The sequence below is a fragment of the Antechinus flavipes genome, chromosome 5 (assembly GCF_016432865.1).
Source record: "Antechinus flavipes isolate AdamAnt ecotype Samford, QLD, Australia chromosome 5, AdamAnt_v2, whole genome shotgun sequence".
Taxonomy (NCBI): domain Eukaryota; kingdom Metazoa; phylum Chordata; class Mammalia; order Dasyuromorphia; family Dasyuridae; genus Antechinus; species Antechinus flavipes.
Genome location: NC_067402.1, coordinates 288,696,116 through 288,714,749, shown reverse-complemented (window position 1 = coordinate 288,714,749; position 18,634 = coordinate 288,696,116). Strand labels below are relative to the sequence as shown.

At 49.6% G+C, this 18,634-nt stretch overlaps 1 protein-coding gene across 4 annotated transcripts in view; it reads right to left on the bottom strand.

The window, feature by feature from the left end:
- Positions 1–828: 828 nt before the first annotated feature.
- The window catches only part of XPNPEP3 (X-prolyl aminopeptidase 3), a 32,053-nt gene continuing 14,247 nt past the window's right edge, over positions 829–18,634 (bottom strand). For 3 of the 4 annotated variants that reach the window (XM_051962101.1, XM_051962102.1, XM_051962103.1), the window contains 7 exons: positions 17,647–17,849; positions 15,672–15,734; positions 14,538–14,651; positions 13,103–13,188; positions 12,147–12,327; positions 8,094–8,214; positions 829–3,950 (listed from right to left, as the gene is read on the bottom strand). In XM_051962101.1, the coding sequence (XP_051818061.1) occupies positions 3,784–3,950; positions 8,094–8,214; positions 12,147–12,327; positions 13,103–13,188; positions 14,538–14,651; positions 15,672–15,734; positions 17,647–17,849 (935 nt within the window). In that variant the 3' untranslated portion in view covers positions 829–3,783. Of the gene's footprint in view, positions 3,951–8,093; positions 8,215–12,146; positions 12,328–13,102; positions 13,189–14,537; positions 14,652–15,671; positions 15,735–16,089; positions 16,445–17,646; positions 17,850–18,634 lie in introns of those variants that run through there. The other variant, XM_051962104.1, reaches the window with a different exon arrangement.

Genomic DNA, 18,634 nt, shown 5'->3' with positions numbered 1-18,634 from the left:
TTGATAGGAAGCCTCAGCATTTTTGGTTCTTTGTGATTTATGTCTATTACGTAACATCCATCATCCATCACTGCCTTGACTACTGAGATTTGCCTAGTCATATATTGGGTCAAGAAAGGGGATGGTGGTCTGAAGCCATGTCTCTCCCGCTTCAAAGACTGGCTTGCAATCTACTATAGGAAGATACCTCTTGTCAGTCATTAGCACCGAAAATTTGCCATTGCCTCTAAAGGCTTTTCCTCTCCCAGCCAAATGGGAATCCTTGTCTGCCCACTGCTTTCTGCTGCCATGTATTTGCAAACTCCCTCTCTCAGGTCTGGAAAGACTGAGCCTTCAGCCCTCCGTCCTCCTTCAATACCTAAGTCAGAACCTCCTCTGATCCCACCCTATTGAGGGAAAATGCTCTTCCCTATGGCCAGTTTTCCATAGACTAGGCCTACAGGTTTTAGGGATGGAAGGAATCTCTTGAGATCTCATCCAAACCTCAGATTTTGTAGAGGGGCTTTCTGAAACCTAGGAATGTGCAGCAGTTTGTGTTGGGTCACCCAGGTAAGGGACAGGACCTGGATCAAGCCCAGCACTGGCCTAATTTACAGTGTAAGCACTGCCTTCAGACGGATCTGGCTCTGCCACCCTTCGATCAGTCAGTTACATTTCTTCCCCTCAGCCTGAGGATGGGGTCCTTATGTCTAGAACATATCGGTGAGCAAGAGCGGGAAGTGAAATGGTTGCTTGCTGCCCAAGAGAACCTTGAGCTGAGTGCTTGGTGAAAAAGTCACACCAGAAGAAACCTTTAGCTTCCAAAACATGACAAGGCCAAAAGCAATGTACAGTATATTAGTTTATTTTTAAACACTGGTAACAAAATTTTTCCCTTGTTGGGAAATACCTGATATCTCAATGGGCGAGTCTTTACAAAGTAACAGCATTTTGTCCAACTCGATATTCACAAAGTTCATAAAACTGTCAGAATGCTGGTTGAGATCAGCTACCCCACGAGGAGACCATTCCCCTCTGTGAATCTGCCATGATTTCCCCATGGGTGCAGGAAGGAGAAGGCAGTCAGAAATATTCAGCTGCTCTGTGAACTTGGGAAGGGCCTTGGTATAAGGGAAGAGTCTCTTCCCCCAAGGGATCCATGAGGTATTTGGTGACCCTTCTCTCCTGTTCCAGTTAAGGTCGAGCCTAGCCAGACACCCGAGCAAGCTCAGCAGCTTAAAGGGACACCTCTCAAGACAACGGCTTTGTTGGCCACGTCTGGCTTTAACACTGTTTCACTCAGTGGCAAGAATGACCAAAATAAAAAAGCGCCCCCAAACCTTTCCCCTTCAAGAGTAAAATCTGCTTTTATTACTGGACCTTTCTAATGCTATCATGGGAAGCAGACTCTGTGGTCAGATTTGCAGAGGCCCTAACTCCCCGAGGATACACCAAATTGAGGGCAAATTCTGATTTGTCTTACAATGACCCTTGCTCTCAAGGAGAGGGGAACTGTGCGAGATGGAGGCTTTCTCTTTCAAAAATAAATGAGAATGCCCTGAGATCAGACATATCACAAAGGGCACCCAACAGTGACCCCTCAGCAATGGGGTTGCTGGTTTCTCTTCACCCAGAAACAAGAAACATTCTTGATATCAACAAACATAAATGCAAAGTTTGGGGAGCCAATGAGAACCACCTTGAAATAACTGCCATTGGTATTGTTTCCTCAAGCCCCTCTTAGGGAAGAAAAAGAATATCCTTGCTTTTTTTTCCCCAGTCACTGCCCAATAAAAGCGTTCACTTGGGGGTGTGGGTGGATGTTGAAAGGATCTAATACTTTTTTGGCTGGCAAATCAATCTTTATGCGAAGCACCAAGGATGTACCCCGGGCGGAACGACTGTCTGCTCTCCAATTCCCAAACCTAGCAAAGCCACACACCTCATAAAATACTGTCTTCGAGGTGATGGTGCGGGGGGGGGGGGATTTTGACCTCAGGAGCACCAGTTGTTCAAGTATCCAGGAGGGTCCTGTTAGGATGCTGGGACTTGGGCGACAAGAGACCCTGTCGGAGGGACTTTACGGTGGCCAGAGCAGCTCCACGATTCTACTCAAAGGCACACTTAGGGCTCTAGGGCCCAGGACAAAGTTCCCAATGACCTGAAAGTTTCTTTTTGAAGGGAGGAGGAGGTAAGTATCAAATACAAGAACGTGTTCTGCCCAAGTTCGGCCAGTTTCTCAGCAGAAAGTTGCAAACTTGTTACTGTGTTCTTTCACAAGGAATGCCATATAGAAAGGTCAAGCTTTTATTCTAGGGTTTTTCAAGTTTAAAAAAGCCTTCCTACCTTGCTTGTCTCATTTTTTTCATTTAAGTGGCAAATGGCAGGCTGAAGTTGGGGCCTGGGCAAGAGAGAGATGGAGAAAGACAGTGTATATGTGTATGTGTGTGTGCGGGGGTTAAGGCTGTATGTAAAGGGACATCTCGGCTCTCTGGAACACTGGGCCTCCTCGTGGACACCTGCTCCAGCTGTCCAGCCATCACGGGCCCCTTTTCAGCGGGGAAGGGCAGCCCGGATATAATTTGTAACACTTTGGCTTTGTAACATTATCCTTGCCTCCCGAAGGAGCGCCCGGCTGCCCGCCCTTGGCTTCCTCTGTATCTCTCTCCAGTTTTCCTATCAGATAGGCACACTTCCAGCACTCCACGAAGGGTGTCATTTCTCAAGCTCGTTTCCCTGACGTGTTTATTAAACAATCCGTGGTCCTTTTACTGGCACTTTGTGAAGTTGGGCTTTGATTTTGGCACTGACTCTTAACCCTTTCCTAAGGCTCCCTCCCTAGTGGGGCCCCAGCACCAAGGCCAGGGCTGGGTGTGTCCCGAGCCCAACCAGGAAACCAGGACACCAGGATTTCAAGGGACAGCTGAAGGCTCATCAGCAGCTTTACCAGCATTAGCACTGCCTTAAGCAAATGGTGGGAGAGTCGGCAAGTCTCCCTTGCTCAGACTGAGCTGCAGCCTTGGAGAGGCTGCCGAGCTGGTCCCTTCGGTCAAAGAAGAGGGCCCACCTGACCAGGGAATGGGTACCACCAGGGCAGGATAAGCTATGGAAAACCGGGAAAAGGAGAGGGAAGGTCTGTCCAGAAGCAAGCTCCTCTTCTGCCCTCAAAGCCCTTTCCCAGCCTGCCACAAGGGATGGACTCCGAGCCATCACCTCACTGAGGGTGTAGCCTCAGCAGCCAGCCAACCCAAGTTGTGGAGACAACGTGGTCAGCTAAGGGCTTCTGGGTGTGGAGTGTGGTCCCCCATGGGAGAGAGGAAGAGAAGCCAAGAGCTTTGTGCCTTGTCTCCAAGCCTCTAAGGCAGGTCATGGAGTCCCTGGAAGCAGGAACAGCTACATTGGGAGGGCGGGAGAGGGGCATCTTTTTCCTGCCTTTGTCAATGAATGATTTACTAATTAAAGACCAGAGGAAATGCAGACCTCACCTACCCCTTTACCTTAAAACCTTGAGCAGGCCTAAGTCACTGCTGTTGTATAAACAGGCCCCTTGCCCCCCTCCAGAGCTGAAGAATTCCCTCTTTAGGCTTCCCAAGTATAAAAGGAAAATGTCCGCATAAAGACTCCCTCCAACTCCCAAGGAAGGGAATACATACAAACATATATACATATATACATGAATACATGTATATATGTATATATACACATATGTGCACAAACATATACTCGAGAATATATGCGTGTGCACATTCTGGAAGCTCCTCCAGGGGTGAGTGTATGGGTCTGCCTAGGAGCCTGAGCTTCGGGTCAAGAGCCCCGGTCACAGATCCGCTCCACATGGTGCATCTCTTTAGGGCAATCTGCAGACAGGATGAGGGGCGAGCCCTCGGTCACCACCACGTCGTCCTCAATGCGCACGCCGAGACCCCGGAATCTCTCAGAGACATCACAGTCACCTTCAGGAACGTAAATGCCTGGGAATGGAAGAAAGGGGAAGGAAAAGAAAGGAAATCACCCAGGGAAGAGAAGACAGGCCAGGGTAGCTTTTCAGAGTGCCTTAAGCTGGAAGAAATCCAAGCTACTTAAAACACTCCAAATCACAAAAAATTAAGAGAAATGCAAATCCAAATGGCTCTGAGGTGCCTCCCAATGCACACACATTAAGTGCACAGTGGTGGAGCTGCTCCAGGAAGCAATTTACAACTGGCCCCCCAGAGGTTCTAAACTGGGGATAGCCTCTGGCTCAGCACATCACCATTAGGTCCATCACAAAAAGGAAAAAAATCCTCTCTCTATAAAACTAAAGTTTAGACCACATGAGATTAATGAAATGGAAGCCAGGGGAGGGCTCACCAACAAGTGGCTGCCTGGGAGCAGTGCTGCATTTCAATGGAAAGACTTGTACAAACTGATGCAGAGTGTGGCGAACAGAACCAGAAGTTTTAACAGTACTTTGCAAAAATCAACCACTTGGAAGGAACTTGACATATTCCCGCCATAACTCTGGGGATCTGCTAATCAAACATGACCCCCTAACAGAGCTGATGGAACCCAAGATGGAAACCTATGTTGGACATGGCTAACACAGACAGTTTGGCTGGCCTGTGTTTACTCGTTCCAAGGGCTGGTTTCTTCTCTTTCCACCGGGGAGGGAGAACAAAAGAAAACTTTTGAGAATACCAATGTTGCCCCCATCTTCCCCTAGAACAAGTGACGCCCAGGGGCGCAGCTTAGGGATGCTCCTCTTCTGGCTCTGGAAGTTCATGGCATGTTCCCAATAGGCCAGGGGACAATCCTACTTCCCGCCTCTCCCTTCTTGCTGTGCTCCTTTCCACTGCCCAGTAAACAAGCCCCCCAGGTCCTGACCAGTGACTTTGTGAGGATGTCACTGAGGCAGAGAATCTGTGGGTGACGGCACCATTGGGGACCTAGAACTTTACTTCTGAAAGACTGTCTCAATGGGCTGAACTATGGGGGAAGAGTGATAGCGAAGATCTAGCACAGGGTATGAATTCAAGGGCTCCACCATGCCATGGAAAATTTTCCATCAGATAGCTTTAAAATTTTCCCTTCCACAGCCTCCAGGGGATATCCTCAGTGGGACAATCAGACCAAAAGGAAGCAAAAGCAAATTCAACACAGCCCCTCCCTGGAAGGTCCTCGTCTCCCCGACATGGAGCACAACGAAGGCCGGGTCAGGCACTGTGGGAGGAGCTTAGCTTCTGACACACCACCAAAGAGGCTGGCACAAGAGCTTCAAGGCTGGGAGGATGGCACAAGGCTGGATGCACTGAGCTCGCCAGCCTTTCCAGCTCCAACCCGTGATTTCATAACTGGCTGGAGGTGGAGGTCACTGGCCCGCGAGCTCCTGACAGCAGCTACAGCCACGGCAGTGCCCCAGATTTCACTCCCTACATGCCCACATCAGGTGACCCATCAGACAGTCACACCTCTCTCTGAGGCATCTGAGAAAGCACAGAGATGTGTGGCAGCAGAGAGCTGGGCAGTGCCACAGGAGGTGCCCAACAAGCCCCTCCCTGAATCTTTCCGCAGGGAGGGCAAGGGTATTTCTCACCTGCTAGGCTGGCAAAATCTCTTGTCATCTAAGCCTAATAATATTGACTGAAATTTACATCAAATGGAATATTTCAATAAGGATTTCTGCTTCCCAGCAGAGTCTAACACAATAAAAGGCCGATGGGTGGCACAGTGACTAGAGCCCCTTACATGAATATCCGAGTTCAATCTGATCTTTGATCCTAGCTGTATGACCCTGAACAAGTCACCTCACCGTCTCTGCCTCAGTTTCCTCATCTATAAAATGAGCTGGAGAAGGAATGGCCATCCCCTCCATTATTTCTGCCAAGAAAACCCCAAATGGGGTCAGAGAGAGCCGGACATGACTGAAAATGACTAAACAAAAAATCACAACAAAAGAAGCATTTGTAGATACTGAAAGTTGAACAATAAAGGAAGAAGTCAAGCAAAGATCCTATGATGTTAATGAAAGAACATAAGGGTGATGGCTAAACTGGGCCCCTTTCTTCAGCGGAGTGGCACAGTGGGTAAAGCATTAGGCTTGGTACCAGAAAGACTTGAGTTTGAGTCCAGCCTCAGACAACTCCTAGTTGGGTGACTGTGGACAAGTCGCTTTAAGTGTCTGCCTTAGTTTCTTCAACTGTAAAGCGGGGGGGATAAAAACAGCATTTACTCCTAGAGCTATAGAGAGGACCAAGTGATATACTATTTGCCAAGTGTCAAACAGTTAATCTGGTTCCAGGAAAAGCAGTCTGCCCAGGACTGCCGGCTTATGGGGCCTTCAGAATTTAGGAGGTTATCCATGAGGTACTTTGCTTTTCAAGAGGCCAAGACAGCCCACTGAGAAATCATATTTCTTTTTGCAGGGATGTATTGCTTCTGTCTCTTGGCTGATGTTCTTCCTGGAAAGCAATGCTCTCAGCATTTCATTTAGAAAGTGGTTTCGCTCCAGGGGAAGGGCCTAGTGGGCTAGCATGGGAGGCACATGAACTTGTGTTTTGGGGGGCTAAGCAGAGATTAATGCTGATAGATTTGCTGTGGCGATGGGGGTGGGTGGGTGGGTGTCAAATTTGGAGGAAAACCTCCAGTAATCAGAAAGAATGCTTGGATCAAGATGGCGGATTTGTGTTTTTAGCCCCAAAAGTTGGCAGCAAAGTCCAATATGGTCAATGACAGATCTCCAGAATTTTTGGATGAAGGCGGATTAAATCCATTAAATTCTTACATTAAATCCACAGCATCCTCCTCCCAAAATCATGGGCAGTAGTGTAATTTGCTATAAAGGTGACAGAGAAACCCAAGTACCAACATTTCAGCTTGTGGCCCCCCCAAAAAGGGAGAAACCCAATAGCTCACAGAGCCAGAAGAAGAAGGAAAGAAAACCTAGATGAGGGGAAGAGACAAGTTAGTCCGGAGAAAGTTAATTCAATTACATGGCTGATACAACTTCTGAAGGACCTTTCCCAAAGCAAATGAAGCTTTAAGAAGTTTTCTGGTGGGTATATTGGATCTGTCTATGGAGATTTCCAGAAACCTGTATGTGTATAGATGTTCCTGAATATTTCTTTGTTAGCAGAACTAAGATGGAAAACCAAGGTAGCATTAAGGACTATTGTTCACCAGCTAGATATGCTGGTCCAAACACCAACAAACAAAAAAGAAAAAATGTCCTTAAGACTGGTGGCGGCCCACAAAAGGTCTAAGACCAAGGACAGCTCTGACGGGCAAAGAGAACAAGTGCAGAAGGGGCTCTGCCCCACAAAGGAGAGGACTTCCAGATCCTGAGCATGGGTGGAATCCTTCCTGGGCTGCTCCAGCTTCAAGAGTTGCTAATGAGTGTCCCCAGCACTTTTCCTTAGGCCCGGGGGAGGGCTTGGCCTGGCCAAGAAGCAGGGTGGGTCTTTGGGCTTCAGGCAAGGGGTGGGTGTACAGAGGGAAGGAGGGGGTCCCCCACTGAACAGCAAGGGCCAAAGAGCAATGGCCTGGAGGCCAAAGACTTTTGTTCTACTGGCCACCTCCCGTTGATGTCCTCTGCCCTCTGCAGTGTAACTGATCCTCAGACCTCATCTGCCCACTGGCAGGGGGCTATTTTTCCTGGTCATCGATTCCCCCTCTGAGCTCAGATTTTGGCAGGTGAGGGAATGGGGGCCTGGTGAAGACTCTGAGACAAGGAGAGAATATAGGGAGCTGTTCCAGCTTCCCAATGTGAGGTGCCAGGAAGGAGAAACTTGGGAGCAAATGGCCTTGGATGCACCCCCTCCCCCCCGGGGCCATCCTGATGGGCACAGACACCCCACGGCTGCATGTAATGAAGACCGGCCTGAGAGCTGGCCTTCTATCCTAGGACTCCAGACCCAGGTTCATGGCGCCAGCAACACAGGAATTCCAGAATGCCATCTCAGGGGTTCCGCTCCTTGGGAGCAGACCTGGCCTAAAGCAAACAGGGGGATGACTACTTTGGGGAAGGACACTTCATCATGCTCTCCAAGCACCTTCTGCTCCGAGTCTGCTCAAGTTCCAAGCGTAATGAAGCTGCTCTCACCTGGCTCAAGTTCCAAGCGTAATGAAGCTGCTCTCACCTGGCTCGATGGTGACCACCATGCCGGGCTGGAGGGGCAGCGAGCGGGACATGTCCGGCGTGTCATGGACATCCATACCAAGGTAATGGCCGACGTGATGGGGGCAGTATTTCCGAGCTGCCTAGAAGAGCAAAGTCCTGGGTCATCATCATAGAAACGACTAGGCCAGTGAAGGGGGAACTGTCCTCCCTGCAGAGACTGATGTTTAGACCTAGGAGTCACAGGATAGCTCCCGTTACATGAGCTGACTCTGAGGGAAACTCTAAGCTTGCTAGGAGAGAGTCCAGGGGCTCCCACCAGATTTAATTTACTGCACATCTCTCTATTCAAGACTCCCTGGGAAGGGAGATCCTGGGCTGCCACAAACAGCTTTTTGTCCCATTCCCAAGGAAAGTGTGCCTAGCTTAATTCCATCCAAGGACCACACTCCTTGCTACTCTAAAAGGCAGCAAAGCAAACTTTCATTTATTCAATGAAGATACTGTAAGATTTTTTTTTAAAGGTCTTCCAAAAAAAAAAAAAAAGAAAGAAAGAAAGAAAGGTCTTCCTTAGGAACTATGGCAAAGAATAAATAAAAAGAAGCCATTTTCCAATCAATAAGTAACTAAAGAACATGAACAGCTTTCAGAAGAAGTAATCAAAGCCATCAATATAAAAAACATCTTTAAATTGCTAGATTGGAGAAATGAAAATTAAAACAACTCCAACGAAACCCGCTGCTCTAAAAGGCAGCAAAGCAAATTTTCATTTATCCAATGAAGATACTAGGATTTTTTTTTAAAAAAAGGTCTTCCTTAGGAACTGTGGCAACGAGTAAAGAAAAATAAGCCATTTTCCAATCAATAAATAACTAAAGAAATGAACAATTTTTAGAAGAAGTAATCAAAGCCATCAATATAAAAAACCAATCTAAATCGCTATTGATTGGAGAAATGAAAATTAAAACAACTCCAACGTATCACCTCATTTTACAATGGCTAAGATGACAAGAAAAGGAAATGATAAATACTGGAAGAGAGATGGGAAAATTGGGACACGAATGCACTGCTGGTAGAGTTGTGAACTGCTGCAAATATGGAGTACAATCTGGAATTATGCCCAAAAGGCTAGAAAACTCTGCAAATCCTTTGACCCAGAAACTATTAGGTCTGTATCCTAAAGAGATCAAAAAAAGAAAAAAAAAATCCACATATGCAAAAATATAGCAGCAAATAAGTTGGAAATTGAGAAGATGTCCATCAACTGGGGAATGGCCGAATAAGTTGTGGCATATAATTGTGATGGAATACCATCCACTGTACAATAAGAAATGACAAGGGGTAGCTAGGCGATGCAGTGGATAGAGCATCAGCCCTGAAGTCAGGAAGACCTGAATTTAAATCTGGCCTCAGTCTTCAGCCACTTACACTTCCTAGCTGTGACCCCCTGCGTAAATCACTTAACCCCAATTGCCTCAGCAACAAAAAAAAAAAAAAAAAAAAGAAAGAAAGAAAGAAAGAAAGAAAGAAAGAAAGAAAGAAAGAAAGAAAAAGAAAAAGAAAAAAAAAAAAGAAAGAAATATAGTAGGATATTTTCGGATAAACCTGGAAAGGCTTTTATAAACCAAAAGCAAGCTGAAGTAAGCAGAACCAGGAGACACTGGACACAGTTAACAGCAATACTGTATGATCAACCACCACTCACTTAGCTATTTGGATCAGTAATGACTCAAGATAATTGGTCCAAAGGACCCATGATGAAAAATGCTATTCCTATAGAGACACAGAATTGATGAACTCTAAGTTCAGTTTGAAGCATCTTTTTATTAACTAATTGATTTTCCTTTAAAAAAATTTTCCTAACATGACTAATATAGATATATGTTTTGCATGATTTCACATGTACAATGGTATCTATTACTGCTTATCACTGAGTGGGCAAGTGGAGATTTGGAATTGACTGGAAGGAGAAAATTTGGAACTAAACAAAAATTTTGAAAAATTAAAAATTAATAATATCAACACCTCTCCCCAAATTAAAAACTCACACTCTGCCCTTTCTCTCCCTGACAAAGGACCAGATATTTTAGGCTAACAGGGAAAAAAAACAAAAAACAAAAAACAGCAAAGTCAAAATACCCAGAAGGGATCTAATTATCAGGTGGCCAAGTTTCCCCAGGTGGTCAGATACTGTTGTCTTCTGAAGAGTTAGCCCTTATGCCCACTACCCTCCAGAGTGCTTGCATACGTGCGCGCGTGCGCGCGTGCGTGCGTGCACTCGTTCTCTCTCTCTCTCTCTCTCTTTCTCTCCCTCCCTCCCCTTCTCCTTCTCCTCTTCCTTCCTCCCGCCTCTCTCTCCCTCTCCCTCTCCCTTCTCTTTCCCTTTCCTTCCCCCACCCCCTTTTCTCTCTCTCTCGGAGGTCCTGTTGTGATCCTGGATTGCCACAAGGCTCCAACCTTTACTGTGAGCCCCTGCACAACATTTAGTTCTAACTACTTGTCTTTTGTGTCTTGTCTTAGGTCCAAACACTACCCCACTTTTAGCATTCCTGACAAGGAGTCCTAACTCATCTGAAACCCAGATGAAACTGATTCCTCCAGGAACACCCACCCACTCACACACACTCTCCCCTGGATCACTCAGTGAGTCCCAGGCTCTCTGTTCAGGCTCAAAGGCCAGATTTGCCCTCTTGGCAGAAATCTACAGATGATTATCCTCTGGTTCTGAATCTTCCCTGCTCACAAAAACTACAGTGAATGCTGATTCTTTCTATTTACTAGGAAATAAAAGTTATTTCAAACCTGCCAATCTTCAAGTTTGAGGAGGGAGTTGGTTTTAATTTTTTCTCAACAGCACTTGATTTTTCTAATTCCACGTAAAGATAGTTTCCGGCATTCATTTTTGTAAGATTTTGTATTCCAAATTTTTTCTCCCTTCTCTTTTACCTGTTTCTTCCTCAAGAAGGCAAACCATCTGATAAGAGTTTATACAATCCTTTTAAGCATATCTGTCAATTTGTGTAAGAAAAATCAGACCAAAAGGGAAAAAAAATAAGAAAAGACAAACAAAAAAAGTGAAAATACTCTGCTTTGCTCCATATTCAGTCTCCATAGTTCTCTCTCTGGATGCAGATGGCATTTCCCATCCCAAGTCTATTGGAATAACCTTGAATCACACCTCATTGTTGAAAAGAGCCCATCACAGTTGACTATCACATAATCTTACTGCTATGTACAATGATCTCCTGGTTCTACTCACTTCACTCAGCATCGGCTCATGTAAGTCTCTCCAGGCTTTTCTGAAATCAGTCTACTGATTGTTTCTTATAAAATGATAATACTCCATTACTCCCACATGCCATACCATTCCCCAACTGATGCGCATCTATTCATTTTCATCACAAAAAGAGCTGCCACAAACATGTGGCTCCTTTTCCCTCTTTTATGATGGAGGTTGTTATTCTCATTCAAATCACTCCCTTTGGTTCTCATGCTAAGCATTTGCTAGTAGCTAAGACAAAGATTCTTGCATGGACAGCAAAGCACTGGCTGTTTACTAAGTTGCCTAAACTGGGAGGAATTTGGGACTTTTGTCTTCAGATAAAAATGGTTCAGGGAAACTCTGGGGAAGAGGGAGATCTTCCATCTGTAACATTTCCTTGATAAAACCTTCAACTTTCTCCCAAGTAGAGTCTTTTAGTTTATAATAAATTCCATTTGTGTGAGATTTGTTCCCTTCCAAAAAGGGAACAATATTAATTCTGGTGGCCTTCAGCACATTGGTAGGACACAATAGGTGCTTAATAAATGCACAAATTTGTGAGCTCTTTCGGTTTCACCGCAAAGAAATCTGTACAACCTGTGCCCGGCCCTTTTCTGGCCCTCTGCTAGGTGCCCACAAACCACCATCTTGGTAAGGGATGAAGGGCTTGTGGAAGATGGGGCTGCCCCCTGCTGGCAGCACCAGGTAATAGTCTCTCCATGGGCTCCCCAAGAAGGAGCCTTTCCCTGGTCCTTAATGAGCCTCCCATCGTCTGCAGTCTCCCGAGGTGGTGCCCTGTGTGAGGGCGCGTACCTTGATGGTGCCGTTGGCCCGGTGGCTGCTCAGTGCCCGGAGCTCCTGCAGCTTCTGCCCGATCAGGGCCAGCATGTGGTTGTAGATGTCCTCCAGGCTCTTGCCGGGGCGGCACAGGGCCAGGCACGCCTTCTGGACGTCCAGCACAGCTTCATAGAGCTCTGCCTGGGCTGCGGAGAACCTGCAGAGAAGGGAGGGAGGCTCACTACCATCACCAAAGGGAACGGAGGAAAACACAGGGCACCAGAAATGATTAAAGCTTGAAGAGGAGTGGGGACGCCATCATAGCAGTGATGGCTGGTGGGCGATGAGGCATTTAGGAAAGGCCGGAAACCTGGGCCTCTCACTGTGGGGCGCCACTGATGTGACTGCGGGCAAAGCCCTGGGCCTCAACTGCCTCATTCGTAAAAGCAGGAAGAACAACTGATGCTTCCCAGACCCAGGTCCAGATACAGGGAGCTTCTGGAGGGCAAGAGGGCACGGATGTCTCTGAACTTGCAGCGCCCTGTGCCGCCCCTGGCACCCAGCAGGTGCGTAAGGAATGCTTGCTGAGATCCTATGACCAAGCGTCACACCACTGGTCTGCTTTCAGCGCCTCCAAAGGAGAGCCTCGCCACCAACGTCTATGAGTGCTAACAGAGGGGAAGTCTCCCTGTGCTCCATGTCCCTGAGGACAAGCTGCAATACGCTTCCTATGCGTGGGAGTGAGACTCCCCAAGTGACATGTGAGTCCATGTCCCAAAAGGCTGTGAACGGCGCCAAATGGCTCCAAGGGGGGCCCCTTCTGGGACAGGGGCAAGGCCCGCGGGGTTAGGTCTCTGACTTTGTCCAGCCTGGTGACAATAACTCTGCTCTGTCCCCACCCCCTGGCCCACCCCAGGACTGCAAGCCGCCCTCTGTCGGGGAGCACCTCCAAGGAGCCTTCCTGCTGGCGCCATCCGGGTCCTGGGGCCTACCTCCCATTGACAGGCCAGGTCCGGGTAATGTCGCTCACGTAGCCAGAAGTTTCGCAGCCTCCGTCCAGCAGCACCAGCTCCCCATCCTGCAGGGGCGGAGAAACGAGCAGAGTGGCGGGAGACCAGCACAGTGCTCTGCACTTAGTTTGTGCTGCTTCTCCCTTTTGATGGGCCCGATTTAAAGGAAGGAGAATCTTTCCTGGGCCCAGCCAAGAACAGACACATTCTGTGGAGTTTTCTGCTACTTCTCTCCCACACACGAGGGGGGATCTAGTCCTTCTCCGGGCCCTCTCGCTTCCCGAAGGGATCATGTGGCTCACACGGGGCCTGGTCCACAGCCCCCCGTGTTCCATCATCTACACAGGCTGTCTTTGCCTTCCTGCCTACCCTTTGCATTTTTGGTTTTCTTTTCCTCACCTAAGCAGGGGGGAGAGGAGACCAACAGACCAGAGGCAGAAGTTGACTCTGGGCTCCCATGGGCCCGGCTCAAAGAGGAAGTCTTTTCCTCTTAGTGACCCTGGGCATTGGGGCTGTTTGATGCCAGCACCCCTTGAGAAAACCCCGAGAGAGGGGCAGCTAGGTGGCACAGTGGACAAAACCCTAGCCCTGAAGTCAGGAGGACCCGAGTTCAAATCTGGTCTCAAACACTTAACTAGCCTTGTGACCCTGGGGCAAGTCACTTAATCCCAGGGAAAAAAAATGAGAGAAAACCTGAGAAGTGCCCTTGGTGTCCCTAACTGAAGTGAGCAGTGGATTTGACACGAGAAGCTGGCCCACCCTATCTGCAAGGATGGGCAACTGCCCCCTCACTCAGGGTCTGAGCAGCCATCTCCTTACAGCCTGTGCTGCCCTCGGAGGGAGTGACCAGCCACCTCAGCCACCCCATCCTGGAGCTCAGTGCACCCACGAGCAGTGGGGTGGCTGGCTCCACGGCACTGTTGTGTTTAAGCCACTCTAAAGAATAAAACCAAAGCTTCCAGAGAACAGCATCTCCGCTCTGCCCTGGGTGCAGACAAGGTGGAGGGGGGCTAGCCAGAGGGAGGGGCGAGGTGACCTTTGCCCAGCAGCAGGAGCATTGGTGGCTGCTGCCTGCGAGGTGAGAGTGCCACATGTGCCAACAGGACAAGGGTCGCCTAACATGGTGAAAAACGGAGGTGGATCAGCACATGCTGGGAGGGGGTCGAGGGAATCTCTGGGCCCAGTTCTGGGGAATGAGAACCATCTGAGCCGACCATCAGGGCTCGGAGCCCCATGAGCTGGGTGCTGGGGGCACCTACAAAATGGGAGCAGCGCTCAAACTACAGCTTCCCCTTGCTCCTCGGTGCTGAGTGAAGCTCTCTGCCAGGCCTGGGTCTCTACACCACAGTCCTCTCAGACTGGCAGGCCATCCAATGTGTGTGTGAGTGAGGGGGGGGCAGGAAGCGTTCCCACTTACCTTAATAATTTGGTTGTTCTTCACATAGTGCAAAGTATTACACCGGTTCCCCCCCGCGACCACAGGGGGGTAGGCCAAGATGTCTGCACCGCGAGCCCGGCACTCAAATTCAAACTGCAAAAGGCAGAGACAGAATGAGGACCCGGCCTTGGGGTCCTCCGTGCCTGAAGGTGGGCCTTTGTCTGACTGTTTACCATGACTACAACATGCACAATCCCATGAAGGCCGGGCCAGGCCCCTGCCCTGAGGGGGGCGCCACAGGAGAGGGGCTGTGGCCTGTGTTCTGCAGCCTCACCTGCTTCCCCTCCAATTTCAGGCCATTTTTGTTGCCTGGTCATTTGCCTGGTTCCAGCTTTCTCAGTGCCAGCTCCTTCCTTAAGAGCTCGTTAGCTGCTTACTTCCCGGCGTTCTATTCTCTAAGCCGCAGAACTTGGACTCTTAATGGCCCCTTTGCCAGACCTATAATCAGCCCTCCGGGCCTCCTTTTCTATGGGCCGCATTCTGCGAAGGCCACAAGTGGCTCCAACTCTATCGAGGGGCATAATGAGGGCAATTATGGACCTTGGGGGAGAGAGGCCGGACTCCTATTCAGGTACTGCAGCACCACGCCAGCTTATTTTTTAAACAGCGGTGCGCCGGGCCTGCTGACGCACACACGCCTTGTGACCTTTTCAGCCTTTCAAATGGCCACCAGCCTACTCTTATGGGGGAGTGAGAGCTGTGGGCAAGTGAGTCATCACATCACGAACTGCATTCTAGCAGCCCCCAGGACGCTAGGGCAGCGTGCCCGCTTAGGCGGGCGCCCCCCGAGCCTTCATTGTCAGAACAACATGTTTTCTTCTTGCCCAAATATACAATGGCCACTTATGGGAACACTCATGCAGCTGCTGGCTCTGAGGATGCATAGAACTTCCTAAGCTCAGAGGTGTTACCTCCTTACCTGCAAAAGGAGGATGAACCCTGTTCTAAGGCCCTCCCAGCTCTGATTTTCTTGGTTCCGAGATCATTCTCTCTCCAATATTTCCTGTTTCAAGGACTGCCCCCTGGGCACTCTCTACCAACTCAAGATTATCTGCTAACTCCTTAAGAAAGCTTTTCTTCTTCAACAATCCCTTATTTCAATAAAATACCTACCTTTGCGTAAAGAAACGCTTCATCCACTGGGGCTTTGCAAGCAAACATGGTCTCTACAAAAGCCTGCCAAAGGAAAAGGGGACAGAGTTTTTTTTTATCCAATCCACACTTCTTGACCTAGAGACTGGAATACCAAAAACTGGTCCTTCTATTTTCTCAGGCCCAAAAGGGATATTGGGAGTCAAGCATGGGCGGCTGAGTCAGAGTTGAGAAGGCAAAACTGTTCCCTTCCAGAGGTGCCTTGTGCACCCCTGCTGTGGGACAGAAAAAGCAGCAAGCCTGGGGTCAGAAACCTGGCTCTGCTCTTACTTTTAACAATTAACTGCTGAGTGGTTTAAAATAAGTCTATAAACCTCAGTTTCTTTATCTTGTAAAAGAGGAATAGCATTACACTTTTAACGTGCTGGTTGTATTGATGACCTTATCTCCTTCCTCATGGTGGGGATCAAATGAGCTAAGGGATTCATATCCACCACTGCGTAACTGAACTAGTATTTCACAAGCAGCCACCATGTTTCAGGCAATATGCTAGGGGATGGGGACACCAAGGAAACACTGTTCCTGCCCCACACCTCGGTCACTGCAGCAGTAGCGGGACATGAGACCAAAGGAGAGATGGAGACAGATCTCTGGAGGGCACCAGCAAAGGAAGCATCCAAAAAGGAGGCGGCTTCGTGGGGGCACAGCCTGAACGGGGCCTTGAAGAGTGAGGAGGCTGGCTTAGCACAGTCAGATATGGGGAAGAACACACCAAGTTCAGGGAACAGGCCGTCCTGTGGGGTTGGAGCCCAGGGAACAAAGAGAAATCAGATCAGAAATAAGGCTGGGCTTGGCATGGGGAAGGCCTTGGATGTTACCACAGCTCCTCAGAGGTTACCCTGGTTCACAGAGATCACCAGATGAGAATCACTGAAGCTTTCTCGGGGAGGGCTGACTCTCTGTTAATGTATAAAGAATCATCAAAGGAGGAAGCCAGGTGAGGCCGTGTGGGTGTCTTTAAGAACACCGTGCTCCAGAATGGACCCCTCGCTTCTCCTAATGGCCCCATAATCTTCCCAAGACTTCACAAGAGATGGACCCCACAGCGGCCTGCCCAGAGGTAATGAGGCAGCAAAAGGACAGAGTTTATGAACTTGACTAGGGACTCCATCTTATCTCTTTGCAGAGAGAGTGACTCACTACAGTGGCCATGGCTGGGGCCAAAATGGAGGCCGGAGAGTAAAGTCAATGGGGGAGCTCGTGGTCCCTCTGTGGGGGCCTGGGGATTGCTCTGTGTGCCAAGACAAGCTAGATGGTAGCAGCCCTGAAGCTACAGCTGATGTGGTGGGAGAAGGTGAGCCCCCCGAGGTCTCCCAGCAGAATGCCCTCCCTTTTGTTAGTTTAAAGCAGCATGTGTGTCCTAATCTGTGAACAACACAGCTGGCGATGTCTCTCCCACTGCCCCCGGTCCCTGATGAAGGGCTGGCTATGTCTCCAATGTGATTTTCAATCCCACCTCAGGTTCTCCTCAAGCATTTGCAGGAGGCCTTGTGGTGTGGATCGTGTGGAATGGATTCCTTCCTTAGCTCTCGTTTCCTAGAAGCTTCCTCGGCTTCCTGGTTTGTAAGATGTGGGGATGGGGCAGCAGCAGCTGAGCTCTAAGCCCCCTGGCTCCCGTCTCTCAGTCCTGGAGTGGAGCTCCCACAAGGGAAGTCGGGGTTCCTGCCATCAGAAGGGTTTTCCTCCCCGCTCTGCCATTCTGTGAGTCTATGCTCTCTTTGGAGATGGGGAGATGTGGCACAGGAAAAGGGCACAACTACGAAGGAGATCTGAGCAGGCAGATTTCAGCTGAAGCTGAGAGACTGGGGACACCTGGGCTGTCCCCCCAGGGCTCGGGGCCTCCCGAGCAGGAGCTCCCGGAAGTTCTTGTGGGAGACCCTGGCTCACGCATCATCAGATACCCCCGGGCAGAGCTGGTGGCTGGCCCGCCGCGTACCTGTGACGTCAGCCGCCCGGCGGCCTGCAGGAGCGCTATCTCCGAGGGGGATTTGATGAGCCGGAGGCGCTGGATCAGCTGCCGGACAGCTCGCACCCTGTTCCTGCTCCCGGCTTTGGCCTCAGTCACAGGTTTCATGAAATCCAAATGCAGCTGGGCGTGCGAGGGCTTGGACCAGTCGTACCAAACTGTACTTGTCTCCGCTTCCGAGGAAACCCGAGAAAACCGGAGGCAAGGAGAAGAGTCGCAGAAAGACGGCAGGATTACAAAGGGTCAAATGACACAAGCTCCCTGGGCCTGGGATGTGGCAGGGCCCTACACCACACAAACACTCACTCCCCATCAGAGAAAGGGGCAGGAGGCACGAAGGACCAGGGCGGGGGGAGGGGGTGGTCAGGCTGAGTTCGGCCGCAGCTCTGTCCGGACTCCAGGGAGGAGCCTTTCATCATCCTGGGAGAAATACTTCTCCCAAACCGTGGCGGCGGGCTGCACAGCAAGGGGCCACTGCACAAGCCGCTCCTCCCCTCAGCCTATCCCAGAGGACTCAGACGCTGTCTGGAGCAAACCCAGAGAGAGGGGCCGAGGCCTCGGAGGACAGTGCGCCGGCCGCCCTTGCCAAGTGGCCCCTTCTGGGTGGAGAGCTAGGTTCCCAGGACAAGGGGCGGGGACAGGGCCAGCTTTTCCAATAGTTTTTCTGAGGGATTGTGACCAGGTTTCCCCCTGCATGAAGCTGAGGACCCTTTTCTCCATTCCAGCCCCGCCCAGCAGGCGCCTGACTGGCAGGTCTACAGGAGGCTGGTGGGGCGTCCTCGCCAACTGTGAGCAAGTGCTCTAATACACAGCCACCTAACGGATAAGGGTGTCGGGAGGGAGCAGGTTCTCCAGGTTTGCACCCAAAGCCAGGAAGCCTGGCTCAGGGTACAAGTACTCACTGCCTAATTAAGACAGCTTTTAGAGCCCTCAGGCACCAGACAGCATGTAAGCTCTA